The 20,040-nt window shown below is 35.2% G+C and overlaps 1 protein-coding gene across 1 annotated transcript in view; it reads right to left on the bottom strand.

Annotated features, from left to right (window-relative positions):
* Positions 1-337: 337 nt before the first annotated feature.
* The window catches only part of LOC122989689 (complement factor H-like), a 52,009-nt gene continuing 32,306 nt past the window's right edge, over positions 338-20,040 (bottom strand). The window contains exon 18 of the mRNA XM_044362723.1: positions 338-675. Within this exon, the coding sequence (XP_044218658.1) occupies positions 476-675 (200 nt within the window). The 3' untranslated portion in view covers positions 338-475. The remainder of the gene's footprint in view (positions 676-20,040) is intronic.

Here is a 20,040-nt window from a genome sequence, read left to right as displayed (position 1 = left end):
TTGCCAGGAGAAGATGTTGGAAAATCAAACAAAATGCATTGATATTGATCATTTTGAAGATTTTTTCAGTGTGAGCATTGTTAATTGACAGTGAAGAGTTTCCAGATGCATTCAATATAAACCTTTTCTCTTTATGTTGATAATCACTGACTTGTTGTCATTAAATGTATTTTCAAAATATATTTGTAAGTGAGGATGCGTTAGTTATTTATTTTCCCCAGGAAAGCTGATCTGACTCTCCCTCTTGTAACACTGAAGACTCAAGATGGGACACATTGACTTTACTGTCATAGTGCATATACATGCATCTGATTATAGAGGCAGAAAACAGACAAAGTGAACAAACTGTATATGTTTTATTAAAATTGAAAACTGAAGTATAGACAGTGGACCAGTGCACAACTTGTCTAAAAATTAACTCTGATTATCTTTTACATGTTTGTCCAGACAGCTCATGTTTAACACTTCCAGCTGACTAAAACTCTTGGCAAGTTGGCAGGTGCATCACACCATCATTACACTTCTGACGCATTCCCACTGTGCGGTCATGTCTTGTTCCTCTGACACACCGGAACTCTATTTCATCATCATGGGCTGAATACAATTTATCTCCACTTATATGTCTGAATTGAAGATTATGTGCTCTCAGGAGTTCTTTATCCACAGTGCAGGGTTCTGTAAAAGATAACAGATAAATAGCATTACATTCATGTGATGTATGAATTTACAGCATACTCCATATATGATTATTGTCAGTGTTGGTTAAAATATGTATTTAGTGTGTAATCAGTATCATATTAAATTACAATACTCTGTATATAGAGCACACATTGCATGCCAGAAAATCATGAAACAGATAGGAAGCTTATATTGCCTTATTTTATACCTTTTTAGATTGATTAAGATACTGCACTACTTTAAATGATCTACAATGGAAAGTATCTATCTCAGCAGCTAGCTTTCATGGCTATATCTTTTTTTGTTTCCGCTGTCTATTGGTCTATCTCTGTAACAATTTAACATGTTGACTTACAGGAATAATACATTTCTTCATGTAGTTACTGTATTTTGGCTTTGTACGGCAGAGTACTTTCTCTCAGGTACATATGAAATTTAAGAGTGGTTCTGACCTATCAAAAACACTCATTTAATCTTTTGTATTATCTGAATGAATTTGGAGTTTAAACATGATGCACAAATTAAGCAAAATAAAACATGTAATAAAAACAAACTTGATGCAAAATTATATCCTGTGCACCATATCATCGTGGGTGGCAATTAGATTTGATTATGTTATCAGCATATTTTGGCAGAGCAACTTATACATTTCAGTAGTTTCAATTAATGTTTTTATCGATGTAAAATAATTACGCAAAATGCAAGATTAAAATATGAATATGACTTACTGATGCATTTCATCTTTCCAGTCCATTCACCATTGTTGCAGGTTTGGTAAGGCTCGCCCTCCATGACGTAGTAATTCGGACACATGTATTCAACTCTTTCATTATGCTCATATCGAGGTTTAGCAGGGGTCTTGGTGTCTCCATTTGCAAGGACAGGTGGTCTTCCACAGCCTGCAGGAACTAAAAGAATGTGGGTGATAACAGAGAAAGTAGAAGTTTAGACATTATTGAGGTGAAAATATGACATTTTTCTAGAGTGACAGATGTTTGACTGTGATTTGCAGTTACACAATATTTTGCAGTCACATGTTTTGTGGCCTTAAAAGTGAATGTAAATGGAAACAACTAAAAAAATAAATACAAATAAGTCATTTTCAGAAAAGCTCTTGTAAGTCTTTCTTATAGAGGCCTGTATGTCTATATGTTTCTATTGTGACTTTTAATGACTATATGTACAGTCAGTAATAACATGTGCTGTTTATCTGGGCATGTTATTCTGATAACAAGATATGATTTAGTCTTTGTATTTACATCTGGTATTAATAAGCACTCTCTTTATCTTGACACTGTGATCAGATCACAGATCAAGAACGAGCTAAAGGAAAAGGAGAACTAAAACCACTGGCACATCAGCTGTTTGCTCCTGTTTTATGGAAATAGTTGAGAAAGATGAGAAAAAAAAGCTCTGACAAGGGAAATGAAGCTGAATTTATTTTAGGAAAATCAGTATTCTACAAGGTTTATGCCGTTAAATCAAAATTGATTAACAGATATTTAATGTATTATTAATTTATATTGAATAAAATAAATATTTAATAGGTTAACATTATGTGTGCTCATGAGTTCTCTATCCAAGGTGCAGGGTTCTGTAAAAGATAACAGATAAATAACATTCATGTGATGACTGAATGTACAGCATACTCCATATATGATTGTTGCCAGTGTTGGGTAAAAATATATGTTTAGTATGTAATCAGTATCATCATCTTTCTTGTCCATTTGAATGGTTATCAATAAAAATCAATACACAATTTAAAAGTAATTATATGTGATTTAAATGATATCAAATAACATGAATTTCACCAGAATTTCATCAGTATCATATTAAATTACAATATTCTGTATAGAGAGCACACATTGCAGGCCAGCAAACTACGAAACAGATAGGAAGGTTATATTGCCTTTATTTTATGTCTGTTTAGGTTGGTTAAGAACCTAAAACCCCCCAAAATGTAGATACTGCACTACTTTAAACTATCTAGAGTGGAAACTACCTATGTACAAACAAAATGTGTTCTTTCATCTTTCTTGTCCATTTGAACGGTTAAAAAAATCCATACACAATTTAAATGTAATTATATTTGATTTAAGAAGAACCTACAACCTAGAAAAATGCAGATACTGCACTACTTTAAGCTATCTGCAATCGAAAGTGTCTATCTCACCAGCTAGCTTTCACTTGATGTATCGCTTTTGTTTCAGCTGTCTATCGGTCTATCTCTGTAACAATTTCACATTTTGACTTACAGAAATTAAACATTTCTTCAACATAATCTTTATATTGTAATAACAGATTCCAAACAGTCAGATTCCTGTCTCAACTTAATTTTCACCAAATATGTAGTTACTGTATTTTGGCTTTGTACAGCAGAGTTGTGATATTGTCAGCATAATTTGCGGCATTCACCAGTTTTCTGGTACTGTGTTTCTGACCTGTCAAAAACACTCATTTAATCTTTTGTATTATCTGAATGAATTTGGAGGTTAAACATGATGCACAAATTAACCAAAATAAAATATATATTGAAAACAAACTTAATGCAAAATTATATCCTGTGCACCATATCATCCTGGCTTGCCAATTAGATTTGATTATGTTATCAGCATATTTTGGCACAGCAACTTATACATTTCAGTAGTTTCAATTAATGTTTTTATCTATGTAAAATAATTGCGCAAAATGCAAGATTAAAAATATGAAGGGAATTATGACTTACGGTGGCATCTCATCTCTCCAGTCCATTCACCATTGTTGCAGGTTTTGAAAGGCTCGCCCTCCATGATGTAGCCCTTCTTACACTTGTATTCAACTCTTTCATCATGCTCATAGTGATGTTTAGCAGGGGTCTTGGTGCCTCCATTTTCAAGGACAGGTGGTCTTCCACAGCGCGAAGGAACTAAAAGAATGTTGGTGATAACAGAGAAAGTAGAAGTTTAGACATTATTGAGGTGAAAATATGACATTTTTCTAGAGTGACAGATGTTTGACTGTGATTTGCAGTTACACAATATTTTGCAGTCACATGTTTTGTGGCCTTAAAAGTGAATGTAAATGGAAACAACTAAAAAAATAAATACAAATAAGTCATTTTCAGAAAAGCTCTTGTAAGTCTTTCATATAGAGGCCTGTATGTCTATATCTTTTATGACTTTTAATGACTATATGTACAGTCAGTATTAACATGTGCTGTTTATCTGGGCATGTTATTCTGATAACAAGATATGATTTAGTCTTTGTATTTACATCTGGTATTAATAAGCACTCTCTTTATCTTGACACTGTGATCAGATCACAGATCAAGAACAAGCTAAAGGAAAAGGAGAACTAAAACCACTGGCACATCAGCTGTTTGCTCCTGTTTTATGGAAATAGTTGAGAAAGATGAGAAAAAAAGCTCTGACAAGGGAAATGAAGCTGAATTTCTTTTAGGAAAACAGTATTCTACAAGGTTTATGCCGTTAAATCAAAATTGATTAACAGATATTTAATGTATTATCAATTTATATTAAATAAAATAAATATTTAATAGGTTAACATTATGTGTGCTCATGACTTCTCTATCCAAGGTGCAGGGTTCTGTAAAAGATAACAGATAAATAACATTCATGTGATGACTGAATGTACAGCATACTCCATATATGATTGTTGCCAATGTTGGGTAAAAATATATGTTTAGTATGTAATCAGTATCATCATCTTTCTTGTCCATTTGAATGGTTATCAATAAAAATCAATACACAATTTAAATATAATTATATGTGATTTAAATGATATCAAATCACATGAATTTCACCAGAATTTCATCAGTATCATATTAAATTACAATATTCTGTATAGAGAGCACACATTGCAGGCCAGCAAACCACGAAACAGATAGGAAGGTTATATTGCCTTTATTTTATGTCTGTTTAGGTTGGTTAAGAACCTAAACCCCCCCAAAATGTAGATACTGCACTACTTTAAACTATCTAGAGTGGAAACTATCTATGTACAAACAAAATGTGTTCTTTCATCTTTCTTGTCCATTTGAACGGTTAAAAAATCCATATACAATTTAAATGTAATTACATTTGATTTAAGAAGAACCTAAAACCTAGAAAAATGCAGATACTGCACTACTTTAAACTATCTGCAATTGAAAGTGTCTATCTCACCAGCTAGCTTTCACTTGATGTATCGCTTTTGTTTCAGCTGTCTATCGGTCTATCTCTGTAACAATTTAACATGTTGACTTATAGAAATTAAACATTTCTTCAACATAATCTTTATATTGTAATAACAGATTCCAAAAAGTCAGATTCCTGTCTCAACTTAATTTTCACTAAATATGTAGTTACTGTATTTTGGCTTTGTACAGCAGAGTTGTGATATTATCAGCATAATTTGCAGCATTCACCAGTTTTCTGGTACTTTCTCTCAGGTACATATGAAATTTAACAGTGTTTCTGACCTGTCAAAAACACTCATTTAATCTTTTGTATTATCTGAATGAATTTGGAGGTTAAACATGATGCACAAATTAACCAAAATAAAATATATATTGAAAACAAACTTAATGCAAAATTATATCCTGTGCACCATATCATCCTGGCTTGCCAATTAGATTTGATTATGTTATCAGCATATTTTGGCAGAGCAACTTATACATTTCAGTAGTTTCAATTAATGTTTTTATCTATGTAAAATAATTGCGCAAAATGCAAGATTAAAAATATGAAGGGAATTATGACTTACCGCGGCATCTCATCTCTCCAGTCCATTCACCATTGTTGCAGGTTTTGAAAGGCTCGCCCTCCATGACGTAGCCCTTCTTACACATGTATTCAACTTTTTCATCATGCTCATAGTGATGTTTAGTGGTGGTCTTGGTGCGTTCATGTGCAAGGCTAGGTGGTATTCCACAGCCCGCAGGAACTAAAAGAATGTGGGTGATAACAGAGAAAGTAGAGGTTTAGACATTATTATGACATTGTTACCTAGAGTGACAGCTCTTTGTCTGTGATCTGCAGTTATTTTGCTGTCACATGATTTGTGGCCTTTAGAGTGAATGTAAATGTAAACAACCACAAAAATAAATATTAATTAATAGTTTCCAGAAAAGCTGTGTAATTATTTTTCTCATGGTCTTTATGTCTATATGTATATCTATTGTTATTCATATGACCACATTTACATCCTGATATTAATGTGCTTTTAATCTGGCTACATTATCAAGATAATGACATCTGATGACAGGCCTTTGCATCTTGGATCTCAATATACAAATTAGGGAGACGGAACCTTTCAGACTTGTCAATATACAGTACACACCATGTCGCAAGTCAAGGCACGCAATGCAGGATACACCAGGTGGGCCAGCATGACATGCAAGGCAAAGATCTCATGGCAGAATGGAGATAGCTGTATAGATTCATAGAATGATTTTCAGCAACCTTGCTGACTAGGCTAACACCATTCAAGTTCAAATGTATTGTCATTCAAACCATACATTGGCATATATAACAGAATGTATCCAGAGAGGCCACAACTTTCACTTTTTTGAGCATTTTTACCCAGATATATAACCTGTCATGTGTTGAAAATATGATAATCCAATGCCATTAAAATTAAGGTTACATTCTACATAATTTAAACTTTTCAAATGATTTTACTCCAGATTTAACAGATGGCTAGATGTAAACAAACAAACAACAACCATGCATTCTCCACTGCTTATTTGGGTCCAGGTCAGCAGAATGAGCAAGGTAACCAAGACTTCTTTCTCCCCAGCAACGTCCTCCAGCTTCTCCTGAGGGACCCTAAAATATTCCCAAACTATATGAGATACAAAATCCCTCCAGCATGTTCTGGGTCTGCCCTGGAGTCTCCTACCAGCTGAATGTGCCCAGGCCACCCCTAAATGGAGACATTCTTATTCTTTCAGTCACTACCCAAAGCTTATGAACATAGGTGAGAGTTGGAATGTAGATGGACTAGTAAATTGAAAGCTTTGCCTTCAAGCTAAAGAAAAATAAAAGGAAAATCCACGAGTCTTTGTTCCATGAAATCAATTTAACTTTTATACATCTTGGTTGAATCCTTAAGATCCACTTGCATTATGAATGACATACAAACTACAGACTGTCCAGTGACCGAGTGGTTTTCCTACACAGAGCAGATGGTCAACCATCACCCCACAAATCTCTTAGCTCAGCTTGCTACTCTGGACTGTAGGTTTGATGATTTATAATCAGCTAACAAATAAGCCCTGCTGGGTTTACGGACATTTCACATCCATGCCATGGAGGTCAGACAGAGTTGATGCATTATTGTTATTCTTTTCCAAAATTCTGTGTCATAACCAATTTCACACAAGTGTGTTGAGAGTGAAAACCTTCCACATTGATGTATATCTTCATCTGCTGGAGGGGACGACTGCTGACTGTGAACAAGCCAAATATCTGTGCTTTTGCTGTCAGTGTAAATGCATCCAGTTAAATTCTGCCACCGCAGTAATGGCAGTGTTGCTTTAGAGTGCAACACATAAATCAGCCAGCAGATTTGTCTATACTGTAAAAGGAAATCAGTGCTGATGGAGAGGCTTGCTAGCACTAGCACTACTATGGCTACCCACGATGTTCATGTGACCCTCGCCTTGTACTTATGTCATAGCGGTCCCTTGAGAGTCTCCCACAGTGATTCTGCTGTACGGGCTCTGCTTATTTTTCCTTTGCAGAGGAAGGATTCGGCTATATCTTTCTTAGCTGGGCAGCTTGAGATAGCAGGAAGAGACGGAGTTATAAATTGCATTTAAATCTGGCTGAGATGTGGCCTGGCTGATTCAGTCATATGTTGCATTTTATCTGTAATGACATGCATTTTTCCCTATTCATGTAAAATATCCAGATTACATGTTTACAAGAGTGTACAAGAGTGTGTCCACGCAGGTTGCAATAAAATCTTAACTTTTCTCCTTCCCTTAGTTGTGCACCTTCTACATATTTTTTTTGGATCCCTACTTTGCCAAATAAATTTGTGACTGTGCATGTGTCTGTTTTAAGGAAGAAAAACAGTTTTATCAGCAGCTTTATATAAACAGCAGCATATATGACTTATGATCCAACTTTTTGGGTTTCATGAACCCAGATCTGGTGTAAATCTATGTCTAAGTCTTTACCTCTGTATGATAAAACAAAGATAGTTGCATTTACAGTGACCTTGCAAATATGAAACCTTTGTCTTGTACGACTCTGTTTAGGATATTAAACAAGCATGTTTTATTTTTTTGTTTTTTGTTACTCATGGTATTGTGCCATCCAAAAAGTATATTTTCAACCTGTATTTCCCTCTTTCAGTCTGATTAATAGCTACACAGGCTATTTTTCATTGAGAGAAAATGTTTATCAATTTTTTTTTTCTCACGAAATTTTCATAAGGTGCAGTAAAGATAGTTTTAAAACTCTGCAACTTACATTTTCTATAATTTTTGAACCCACTGTAGCTATAGAAGCAAAATATGACTGCCAACACTCAGTATAGTTTTTAATTCTCAACTCCTGGTGCACTTTTCATCTTCAATCTCTTATGATATGCCAATGATAATATCTTGTTTCTCATATAATTTCTCTGTACTACACAAGCAAGCAGTTTTAAATAGTCCTAATGAACTTTCCTGTAATGTTCACTTTTTTCCAAGTTGGTAATATGTACATGTAAAATAGTTTGGCATTCAATAAAATACACTGGATACGTTACATACATTTATACATTTTATCTATATTATTATATATTAAATTCTATGCCAAATGCCCAGATCTCCATCTATCATCACTTGCTCATTAAATATTTCTGGGAATAGAATCATCTCATCTTAGTTGCAAACTCATAACCAGAGTACACTTATGGTATTTGTACATAGATTTAAATTGCCTGTCAGGAAAACTCCACCCTGATTAATACTCACATAAAGTATTACTTTTTTTTTTTGCCTTTAGTTATTATCTTTTACCGCCCAGGTGCTGGTGCTGATTTTTCCATCTTAAATACAGTACTCACATGCCATATGAATGTTGAAAGCGTTATCGGTCACAGGCCTTGACTGAACTGCAAGAAATGGAGGAAAAAAATCCACAGTTCTTGTTTTGTGCAAAAAAGCACTCGAAACGAAACCCTAATATGAGGCTTCAGAATTCTGAGTCACCTAAATTGTGTGTGCATATTTTCCAAAGTTAGTCTTTTTAGTGAGAAATCCCCTCCTTGTGTTTTCCCAGACAGTGTTTCCTTCCTGAGCTGCGGCAGATGGATACTTCCTGGTATTTCTGGGACAAAACACTGCCAATAAACCTATATGTGACTACCAAGACTAAGATACCAACATGATTTAGCTTACTTAGACTGCTGAAACCAAATTAGCTTTGTCTGAACCTTACAATACATTTTTAAACAGAAAGAGGACTGTGGATTTTGCGCCCCGTCTTTTACAGCGTAGTTACACCACTAAGAGATCTCCTCGTGGTCAGTATAATGAGGAGGACCCACAACTCTCCCAACCTACATATGGTTTGTGAGAATTGTGTTCAGATAGACTTCAAAAAATCGGCACCTATGCTATAAGTCTGCTTTCATTTGGCCTTCTTACCTTTACATGTTACTGGTTTATCCCATTCGCCGTTGACACATGTTGCACTGCCAGCTTTTTCACTTGGTGTGAAACATCTATACTCAATGACATCATCATGCACATATCTTTCTTTATCCTCGGTGACCCTCATTATATCCGTCTCATCTTCGGGCTTGTGACACTGCACTAAAAAAATGTAAGAATTACATTGTTACCTGACATGTCCAATTAGATTGTTTTGAGTTAGAAATGTTATTTGCTGGATTTAAGTTTTAGCAGCGTTGTTTTTAAATGTATTATTTTACCACTTGCTTTTCAATCACAATCTAAATGTTAAAGAGTTTTTTCTCAAGGTATTATTGCTCGGACAGCAGAAATATTCTTATTATATGACTTAATATGATTAGCTAAATACATCAATTTCAGGCTAAATGCTCTTGATGTTGTATTGAAAGCTCAGCTGGGAATAAATACAGATTTTTTTGTAACATATTTGCAAATGTAACACGTTTCTTATTGCCAGAAAGTTACTTGTATCCTTGTCTACACAGGTCAAATCAAAAGTATAAATTGAACCCATCTTCATCTGGTTTAAAAGGGGAGAGCCACTGAATGCAAAACTGGAAAACTTCCAAAATTCCATTTTTCTTCCATTCATTCATAATAGCATTCGGCATCTTGATAAGTCAACATGCTACCCAACTGGAAATGTGTTAAAGGTTTTGTGCAAGGCTTTTGAAAGTACGTACATGTACAATTAATGTCCACCTTATCCCAATGCCCATTTGTGCATGTAATCATGCCTTCTCCCTCCATTGTATACTTCTGGCGGCACAGATAAGTTACTGTAGAGCCAGACGAGTATTCCTTCTGATATGCACCACTAACAACTGCATTCTCTACTCTAGGTGGGGCCTCACAGGGCTCGGAGGTAGCTGCAAGAGATGAAACATGAGAAGTATTAACATACATCTCATATACGTTTTTATAAACAATAATATCTGACAAAATAAGACTGAAGATGACTCACGTGCACAGATCTTTTTGAATGGTATTTTTCCAGATTGCCATTTCCCGTTTTGACAGGTTAGTTTATGAATCCGAGCAAGATATCCTTCCTTACAAACAATCTCGAAGGTATTTTCTTGATCCGTACCAGTTCCAAAGATCACTTCCCCATTAGTAATATCAGGCACTTTTCCACAACTGTTTTCATCTAGAGTGGATATGATTATAAACATTAGATCCATATATTGTAGCTAACAAACATGCAGTAAGTAAACCAAATTTCTGTTTTGAAATGAGTTCAAGTCTGGAACAAACCAGGTAACACTGTGTGAAATAAAGAAAACATGTTAAAAGGAACAATACAGTATATTGAGAGACATTTAAAGAGAAGAATTCATCCATCAGCAATGTCAATGCATAGCTTAGAGGTACATAAGATGCACATTGTCTATATTTTTATTCTGGGGCTCTACTTGAATATCTTTGCCTGATTCACAGTTGAAAAAACTTCTCATTTATCTTATGGCTCCCCTCCTGATGAGCCCTGCTCTGTTCTGATTGGTTAGCTCCCAGAAGTTGCCTCTCAGCAGACTTCCACCGGCTCTGGAGGCTACGTAAACAAACAAGTAGTAGTAGGATTTTGCGTCTTTTTCATGTACTTTACTGGCTTTTGACTTGAAGGCGACTTTTTCACATATGTTCACCTCCTGATTTGGACCTTTGACCATGTTTAACATAGAGATCCAACATCATAACAGTATAAAAATAACAGAAAATCACAAAAAGCACGATATGTTCACTTTAAGCATACAGTGACCAGGCAGCGAACCAATGTTACATTGTTTTACTGATTTTTTTTTTGTTTGTTTTTTGTGTTTATGTAGTGTTTCTTAAGCAAGGAAATCTTTACTGATTAAAACCTCAAAACCTCATTTCATTTTCTAATTAAAACATCAACAAGCTGCTGTGGTAACTTTGCTTCATGCAGGTTATATCTAGACTAGTAAGGCATTCAAAATTCTTTACCGATGCATTTTTGGATTGTAGACCACTTGTGCTTGTCACATTTGGCTTCACCCCACCAGCCTTTAGTGACAAGCTTATAACCTTTATCGCAGGCATAGTGCAGTGTTCCATTTAATACAATTCCAAATCCATTTTCAATTTCAGCTTTGGGACATGTTATGGTATCTGTAAAAAACAAAGAAAAAGTTACAGTTCTTTATTACCATGAACATGAACAGTAAGTCAGTCCCTCATACATGCATACAGTACACTGCAGCTGTAAATATTCACTAGAGCACCAAGTGGCTGAAAATAGTCCCAAATAAATGAACGATTACTATTACTGTTTGAGTAACCTTTGCTGAAAACTACAGTGCCTGGCTGTTTTAGGAAAATTACTGAGCCCCCTTTTTTAAAAATTAAAATATATATTTTAAACATGTTGTTTACATGTTATTTCTGCTGAAGATCTACATTTTCAACAGAAACAAAAGGATCTGGGGTTGAGTGGCTTTGGGAAATCAGTCAATACTGAGAGATGAACTAATGCACTATTAAAAATAAGGAAAGTGTAACTTTAAGTACAGTATACTCCTTGAGTAAATGTACTTTCTACCACTGATCACACCCACAAAGCAGAAACAATATTGAGTTTCAAGGTAGGAAAATGGTTGTGAATGGCCTGAAACTGCTTGACTGCAGCATATTTGGAAATATTATTAGGTTTAGGATTTAAAACATTTATTATATTTCTTAAAGATCTCCTCTAGATGTGTTTTTAGACGTATGAAAAATGCTCTACTTTGAATATTATATCATATAATATTGTGTCTGATATGGATTTTTTTCAAAGAAGTTCAATTATTCTGTTAAAATCCTTAAAAAGACGTCTACTTCCTCTCTCATTCAAAATTCCAGAAATTATGAATATTATATATAATTCAAAAGTTGAACTGCTGGACACAAGATGTCTTCGACTTTGCTAAAAAGTCCATTCTTGGTATTTGTGCGCTGAAGGTGCAAGTTGGATACTGGACCAGGATTCTGTCCAAACTAGCTGTGTGTCACAATAACAAAACACAACAACAAATGACAAAAAACATGAACAAAAAACAAAACACAACAACAAATGACAAAAAACAACAAAAAATAACAAAACACAACAACAAATTGCAAATCAAATTAACAAAAGAGAAAACACGACAACAAATCGGTAATTGTTGTCATTTGCTGTTGTGTTTTGTTATTTGTTGTTGTGTTTTGTTATTTGCTGTTGTGTTTTGTTATTTGTTGTTGTTTTTGTTATTTGTTGTTGTGTTTGTGATTTGTTGTTGTGTTTTGTTATTTGTTGTTGTGTTTTGTTATTTGCTGTTGTGTTTTGTGAGTTGTTGTGTTTTCCTATTTGTCACTTCAGGGCCACCGTACTTTTTGGCACATACATCATTCTGCACAGTGAAGCTCAATCATCCAACTGAAGTATGAAGAAGAAAAACATATTTTGAATGGAGGGGACTTAACATGGGAAAGTTATTCCAACGTTGTCGTCCAAGCATGTGGTGAATGAATATAGATTCAAAATAACAAGGACAGGATTATCACTCCATCCATTTTGCCTTCTCCTTAGAAAAGCAAGTTTTGACATTTGAAATTTACGCCAAATTAAAAAACGAGGAAATACAGCTGCTGTTAATTTAGGATGTAAAAGCTGTAATTGCACTTATTGTACCTCAAAGCTGCAAAACAATGCATTTTAAAGTCTGTGTAAAGGAAAATCTGAGATCTCTTTTAAACACATTTTACACGTTAGAAAATAATTGCTGAAAACATGTGAAAAGACTGTGAACTATTTAGTACTGAATTGTGGAGTTAGAGCGTTAAACTGTTTTTCACCATTTCTGTGCTCAGGATTTTTTGGATGGGCCTGAAATGGTGGCTCGATGATGTAGACGGGTTACTAGCATGACCCTTCCCTCACTATATAAACACTAGAGCACACGTACTCATAGTTACTATTTTTACATCAGGTAGTTTTACAAACTTTAATCAGAGACAACTGGGATTCACTTCTAATAATCTGCTGTTACTGATAAATGGGACCATTTCCGGTCAACATTAGTGTCCACATTTACCTACAAAATAGGTGCCGAATTAACCAGTGGCTCCTAATTTTACTTTATTGTTAAAATATCATCCACGTAGCTTGCCTTACACCTACTAACAAGGCCTATTTTAAATTGTGTATTGTTATACAGGAGTTTGGTATGAGTGCTGTTCACTCAGAGGCTGTTCAGTTGGACTGTGCTTTTAGCGCCTTCAGCGGACACGCCCCCAGCATTTCAGAGCATAGAATACTGCTTATTTTTCCACAATTTTGAAACCTAATTTTATATACTTGCCGGTTTTCTTAATCATGCAAATTTGGCTGAGTGCTTAATTACACATTTTTCTGTTGTGTGACAAACTCAGAACACATATATATTATTTTCCTGCCACTTACAATTACAAGATGGCACTGCATATTGGTTATATATACATGAGTCTTGAAACTGTGTGTAAGCCTAGATACTGTGTCAGATGGACATAGAGAGGATTATTGTTTAATTCATAATTGTTCTGTTATATCCATGAGCTAATCAAAGTACCAGCAAAAGAGTACCATGTTTCATGGCTTTGAGCTTTGACAGAGACTGTTTTTCACATTACAAGCAGCAGATTGAACATATATTTTTTGTGCTGTCTTTAGACTGCAGGAGGGATTTCATCAACTGAGGGGGAAAGCTTCCATACAGCTTGAAATCAGTTGTCAATGACAGATGATTAGCAGTAGTTTGGAGTTTCACTCTTTTTGTGCTTACTTTTATCTATCAGACAGGAGCTTCCCTGTTTTCCAGCTTAATGATTTAAAAGTCACTGGAGTTGTTTTCTATGTTTGGCATTGACTGCAAGTTAATAAGTTTGACAAGTTCAGCCAAGATGGTAAATACATGCATGTAAAAACAGAAATAAAGTGATAGAAAAATAGTTTGAAAACACTTTGTCATTTAAACTGTATTGTGTTCTGTACTTCCTCACCTTCACAAGTGTTTTGCCCCACCCAACCATTTGCTGTACAGGTAAGAGTAAAACGTGATTGACCACCCCTGCAGACATAATAGGCCTTTCCATTTTCTCTGTATTCCTGCTCATAATTGTTGCTAATGACTGCATTCTCGAAAACCATTCCGTCACATTTTATTTCTGAAAAAAGAAAAGAAAAGAAAAACAAAAACAAGATGCAATTATTCAGTGCTGCACATACTGAGTGTTGTTAATGATAGCAGTGTGACAAAGTGCTTCTATATGACATAAAGTCTCACTGAGAATAAAAGAGATTTTAATCTCAGTGAGACTTTTACTTGGTTAAATAAAGGATATACTGTATGTAATGAGGCTACATTTACTTCACAGCTGTTTGTACACATATAAATGTGACATATATAAATGCAGAAATAACTGTTGGTGGCTGTATGAACTTATAAGAAAAGATCACAGAGCGATAGTGATCTGCTGACTACTTTATGGTTGTTTTTCAGCTTTAGTATGTACAGTACATTGAAATAAATTTCTAAACAAGTTGAATTTAATTTCTCTCATTCACTCCTTTGCTCTATTGTTCATCTCTTTATCTCACTCTTTTTATTGTAGTTGAAAAGTCTAGTACACTACTACTGTGTTTCAACATAAACAAAAATAACAAGAATTTTTTTATCTTTAGTCATGATATCCATACTGCTGGCTCCCTGTGTTCGGCTGTATTAACAACTGCTTTTAAAGGATAAGGCTGGCGATTTTCTAATCTCATATGCAGAGCCAAACCAACAATGAACTAATCCTAGTATTGTGTATGTAACCAAAGCCTGAGATACTGCAGAAACACAAACAGGAATTCACAAAAAGTGAGTTTTAATTCCTGATTTAGTTCCTGAGTTTAGCGGCTCTTGGTTTCTAGGACAAATTAGAGTAAAAAGGGTCATTAGAGTAAAAAAGATCAATCTTTACTGGACCAAAATCCTCAGAGTGATGCAGATTTTGTCTTAATTTTAGACTAAGGGGTAAAAACATTGTATAAAATTAGTTGATAAACTAGAAAATTACACCTATTTACTCCATTTTCTCCTCCTGATGTTTCAAAGCTCCTTCCCCACTTGCATAAATATTCACAATACCTTGACAAGGTGGATTTGGACTCCACCCATCTCTGGTGCATTCGAGCTTATCAGCGCCATCGGTTTTCTTGTACCCTGACCTACACCAATAGCTTGCAGTGTCACCCAATGTTATTCTCTGTCTCCAATAGACATTCCAGTAATGCACATCTTGGTGTTTTTGATTGGGGCATGTAACCTCTAGAATAAGAGAAAAAAATGTGTGTATCAATTGATCAGGATCAGATTAACCATCATCATCATCATCATGGGTTTATAAATACAGAAAGGAATCATTATCTGTCTCTGGCACTAAATAGGGTGTACAGGTTTTGCTGTAATCAGTCTTCCTGTTCATACTGGTCATTTGAAGATTCCTTCAAAATTCAAGAGAAAATTAAACTTTTTGCTCAAGCAGGTGTCTGAATAAGACCTATCACTCCCCCAGTGTTAATGTGGATACATGACATTTGATTACAGAAAAGGCTTAAAAAAGTTTACATCAGATTTTTTTCTCATCTTTGTCAGATTTTGTCACTTTGAGGTTTTAAGAAAAATAAGAGTTAAGGTCCTAATATTTGATAAAATGACAAATTAAGTTGAATATGTTGCAAGATCAGCCACATGGATGCTGTTTTTTTTAACTGCAGTACAACTACAGAGAAAATGGACCAGAAATCTTACGTTCTTACCATTCTGTTGTAAAGATTTATCCATGTTCAGCCACAGGATAAAAAGCCAAAGAAGGTGAAAGAATCTCATTGTGAGGGTCAGGAATTGCTGTATTTAGGAATTATTCTCTGACTAGAGTATCTGTGGCTGAGTTAATGTTTGTCCCCTCAGACTTATACAGATCAAAGTCTTTCCGGACAGTGAAATGCACAAATACACATTGAAAACAGTCTCTGTAACATGGGCACCTCTCCCAAAACCCTCCCTCACCACATACACACACAAGTGTGTGTTGTTTAAATTGCATTATGAAATAATGGAATGGTACAACTCATATTTCACAAGACAGACTACTCATATAAAACTATGCAGTATTCAGGTCACAGTTTAACAAAGTGAGTGAGATAAAGCCAAATAAACATAGTATTTTGCGATATTGGTTGAACTATTTAATTAATTTCAGCATTTAAATATGGATTTTCCTGCAGGTCATGAGGGACAAAAACAACTACAACAAAAAAAACAACATAACACAGTCTGATCTATTTAGCTTTATTCTTTACAAGGAAATATGTTGACATTTACTCTTGTAATACGGTACATAGGAAGAGGCACCAAACAGACAAGAAAGAACATGTATGTTTCATTAAAATTGCCACAGAAAACAGGAGAAGAGTAAGAATATAACTGCACTACATAACTCGTCTAAGTCTTTGCTCTGATTCTTGCTATAGGCAAGAGATTAACACCGCCATTAAAAATGGAATTTAAACAGGACACGTCATGTACATTTACAGGTCTTTATTTATATTCTGGAGCTCTACTGGAATATCTGCATGATTTACAGTTTTAAAAGAAAAAATTATCATAAACTGGTCCTTTATCCAGCCCCTCGGTTCAGCCTCTGAAACAGGCTGTTCTGATTGGCCAGCTGCCTCTCAGCAGACATCCAGCGGTTCTGAAGGCAACGTAAACAAACAGCAGTGGCAGGATTTCATTTCTTTCTCTCCTTGTTCTTCAATTGAAATGGAAACTTCTCAAATACATCTGTACATTTTTGAGCCAGAAATTTGCAAGGGGATAATGTGAACAACCGGAGGAACAACAGCAACAAAGTCCCCACTTTTCACTTGGATTGTCTTTCCATGCCACATAGTGTCAGTGTTGCTAACATTGCAACTGTTTTTACAGTTACAAGCCACACAAAAGTTCAACTGGTCCACACCAAATGCCATTGCAACCCTGTCCCCTATCAATGATTTCTACATACTACCAAATTGTTTTCCCAATTAAAATTGTACTGATTGAGATTAAGATTGCAAATGTAATCGTTGCCTGGATAAAGTTCACAGGCAACTTTTTTTCAAATGAATGAAGCGCTACATTTATGTGCTACTGCAGTGAAGTTGTAGGGAGGCAGTCGGGGTGAATAGCAGATGTATACCTGAGACCGAGGTTTGCATCCTGATTCCTGTGTGTGGTTAGGTTTAGGAAACAAAAGCACTTTGTTTAAGGTTTAGTGAAAGATTGAGGTTCCTGTGAAATGTTAACATGTTTATGTCATGTAATGTGCTTCAATACCATTATCTTTCCCTAACCTTTAAGGAGACATTATGCTTTTTCTGGTTTTCTATTATTTATACACTGTTATGTTGTTGGATATCTATGTTAAACATGGTCTAAGTTCCAAAATTTGAGGTTAACATGTGGAAATGCTCCCTACAAGTCAAAAGCCAGGGCTTCAACGTGCTCTGAACGCTTCGTCTGGGATGTTTTTTTTTCTACCTTGACATCAGCTCGTCGCACATGCTCATTAATAGCCATCCATTCTGTAGCCTTTGTTGCTCAGGTTTTTCCATGTCTTGTTTGCATTGGCCACTCTCATATTCCGGATCGGATTTTGGCTCGAACATGTACAGATGTATTTGATAACATTTTGAGTAAAGAACAAGAAAAAGTAGTGCAAAAACTTTTGCAGAGGATACATCTGTGGTTCCTTGCTCTAATCTCCCCCATGAGCCTCCTCGCTCCTCTCTTGTCTCTCCTCTGAGGTGCATTTAAGGGATTGGAACATCCTCAATGATGGTGGAGGGAAAACAATTTCTGGGTCACAGCCAGAGGACAGAGGGGGTGAGGACGGGAGGAAGCATACACTCCTGTGTTTTCTCTTCAGGTGCCATCAGCTAATTGCTTCCCAGCTGCGCCTTTCAATCATACAACTCATTGGTTCCTTCAGATTTTGAATCAGCCAATCATCATCCAGAGCCCTCCACAACAGAGCAGAACTCGAGAGTGAGGGCCTTTCATATCTCTGCTCTTCACTGTCTGTATGAGCTGTTGGTACACTGTCAGATAAACTTACTAAAGAAAAATTGTGGGATGTAACACAGAGGCTGAACTGAGTGGCTGCATTAAAAGTTAATTAAGAGGTTTTTTTTCTTTGAACTGCACGACATGCTTTCTCTGCTTACAGTGAGTGTCTCATGAATGGGTCGAACATGTGTCATATGGTGTACGCTGTCTGAAAGTTGTAAGACAATAAGCATAAATATTTTTGAATGGGGAGGGGGACTTTAACTTTAACACTCAAACAGAGATTTAATTACAAAGCATGAGTGACTAATAAATGCCAAGTAAAAGACAGTCTATCTACCGTAAGCGCTTAAAGCATGGCAAGCAAGGGGAAATATATACTCTAGCCTATATTATGATCAATGACAGGAAGCAGAAAACAGACTGAATGATGCAATATATTATATATTATATTATATTATATTATAATGTTTCATTAAAATGTACTTGTCTTAACTCTTAAGTTTGGTTAATCATTCACGTTTGTCCAGCCAGCTCATGTCCATCACTTCCAGTAAACTTAAGCTTTACTGGCAACAGAGCAGGGTCATCACACCATCGATCAATGGAACCTCCTTTTATAAATCTGAGCTCTATGGGCTAAATATGGGCTTTTTGACAAAACTAAATTTGAATGCAATATTATTTTTCCTCATGGTAACACTACTCCCAGTGCAGGGTTCTACAAGAGATAATATTACCATAGACATATTACCAGTATGGGCAGATTATATATATTAAGTACCTGCAATACTGAATATGCTCAATTTTCCACCTTCCTTTTATTTGTTTGGGCGTCTTCTCTATCTAATGATCCTCTAAATGATTGTTTGTTCCCATTTTATTGTTCCTCTGATTTAAGTGTTTCTAATTGTAATTCTAATCAAATTATTATACAAATAATAAAATACTGGTCTAACTATTTACTCTTGTTAATCATTTACATGTTTATCCAGCCATCTCATGGCTGTCAGTTCTAGTTAACTGAGCTCTTTAATGGCGAGCAGGCAGGAGAACCACACCATCAATACACCTCTGATGAATGCTCAATGTGTCGATGTGTCTTCTTCCTCTGGTACACCTGAACTCGATTTCATCATGATGAGCTATATTCAGCTTATCAACATATGTAAATTTGAATGCAATATTATGTTTGTTCAGGACATCTTCACCCACAATTACGGGTTCTGTAAAAGATAATGGACAAATAGTATTTCATTCATGTCAGAAATGACTGCCAAGCACAGACAACATATCTAAAGCTTGAATGTTGAATACCTCATCATGAATGTAATCAGAAAGATATTCTGTTAAGTAAAAATAATAAATAAAAAATAAAAAAATTGTTTTTTTAACATAAATTATTTTTTGTACAAGTATTTACATGTACAAAGTGCATTTCAGAGCACATTATCAAGAAACTGAGGAGGACCATGACAACTGCATGTACACTAAAATAAATATAAAAACTGCACAAAATAAATAAGGCCACAAAATTAGATATTTTCACTTATATACTTATATCGCTCCATC

The sequence above is a fragment of the Thunnus albacares genome, chromosome 9 (genome assembly GCF_914725855.1).
Source record: "Thunnus albacares chromosome 9, fThuAlb1.1, whole genome shotgun sequence".
Lineage (NCBI taxonomy): Eukaryota > Metazoa > Chordata > Actinopteri > Scombriformes > Scombridae > Thunnus > Thunnus albacares.
This window is presented reverse-complemented; position numbering and strand designations above follow the sequence as displayed.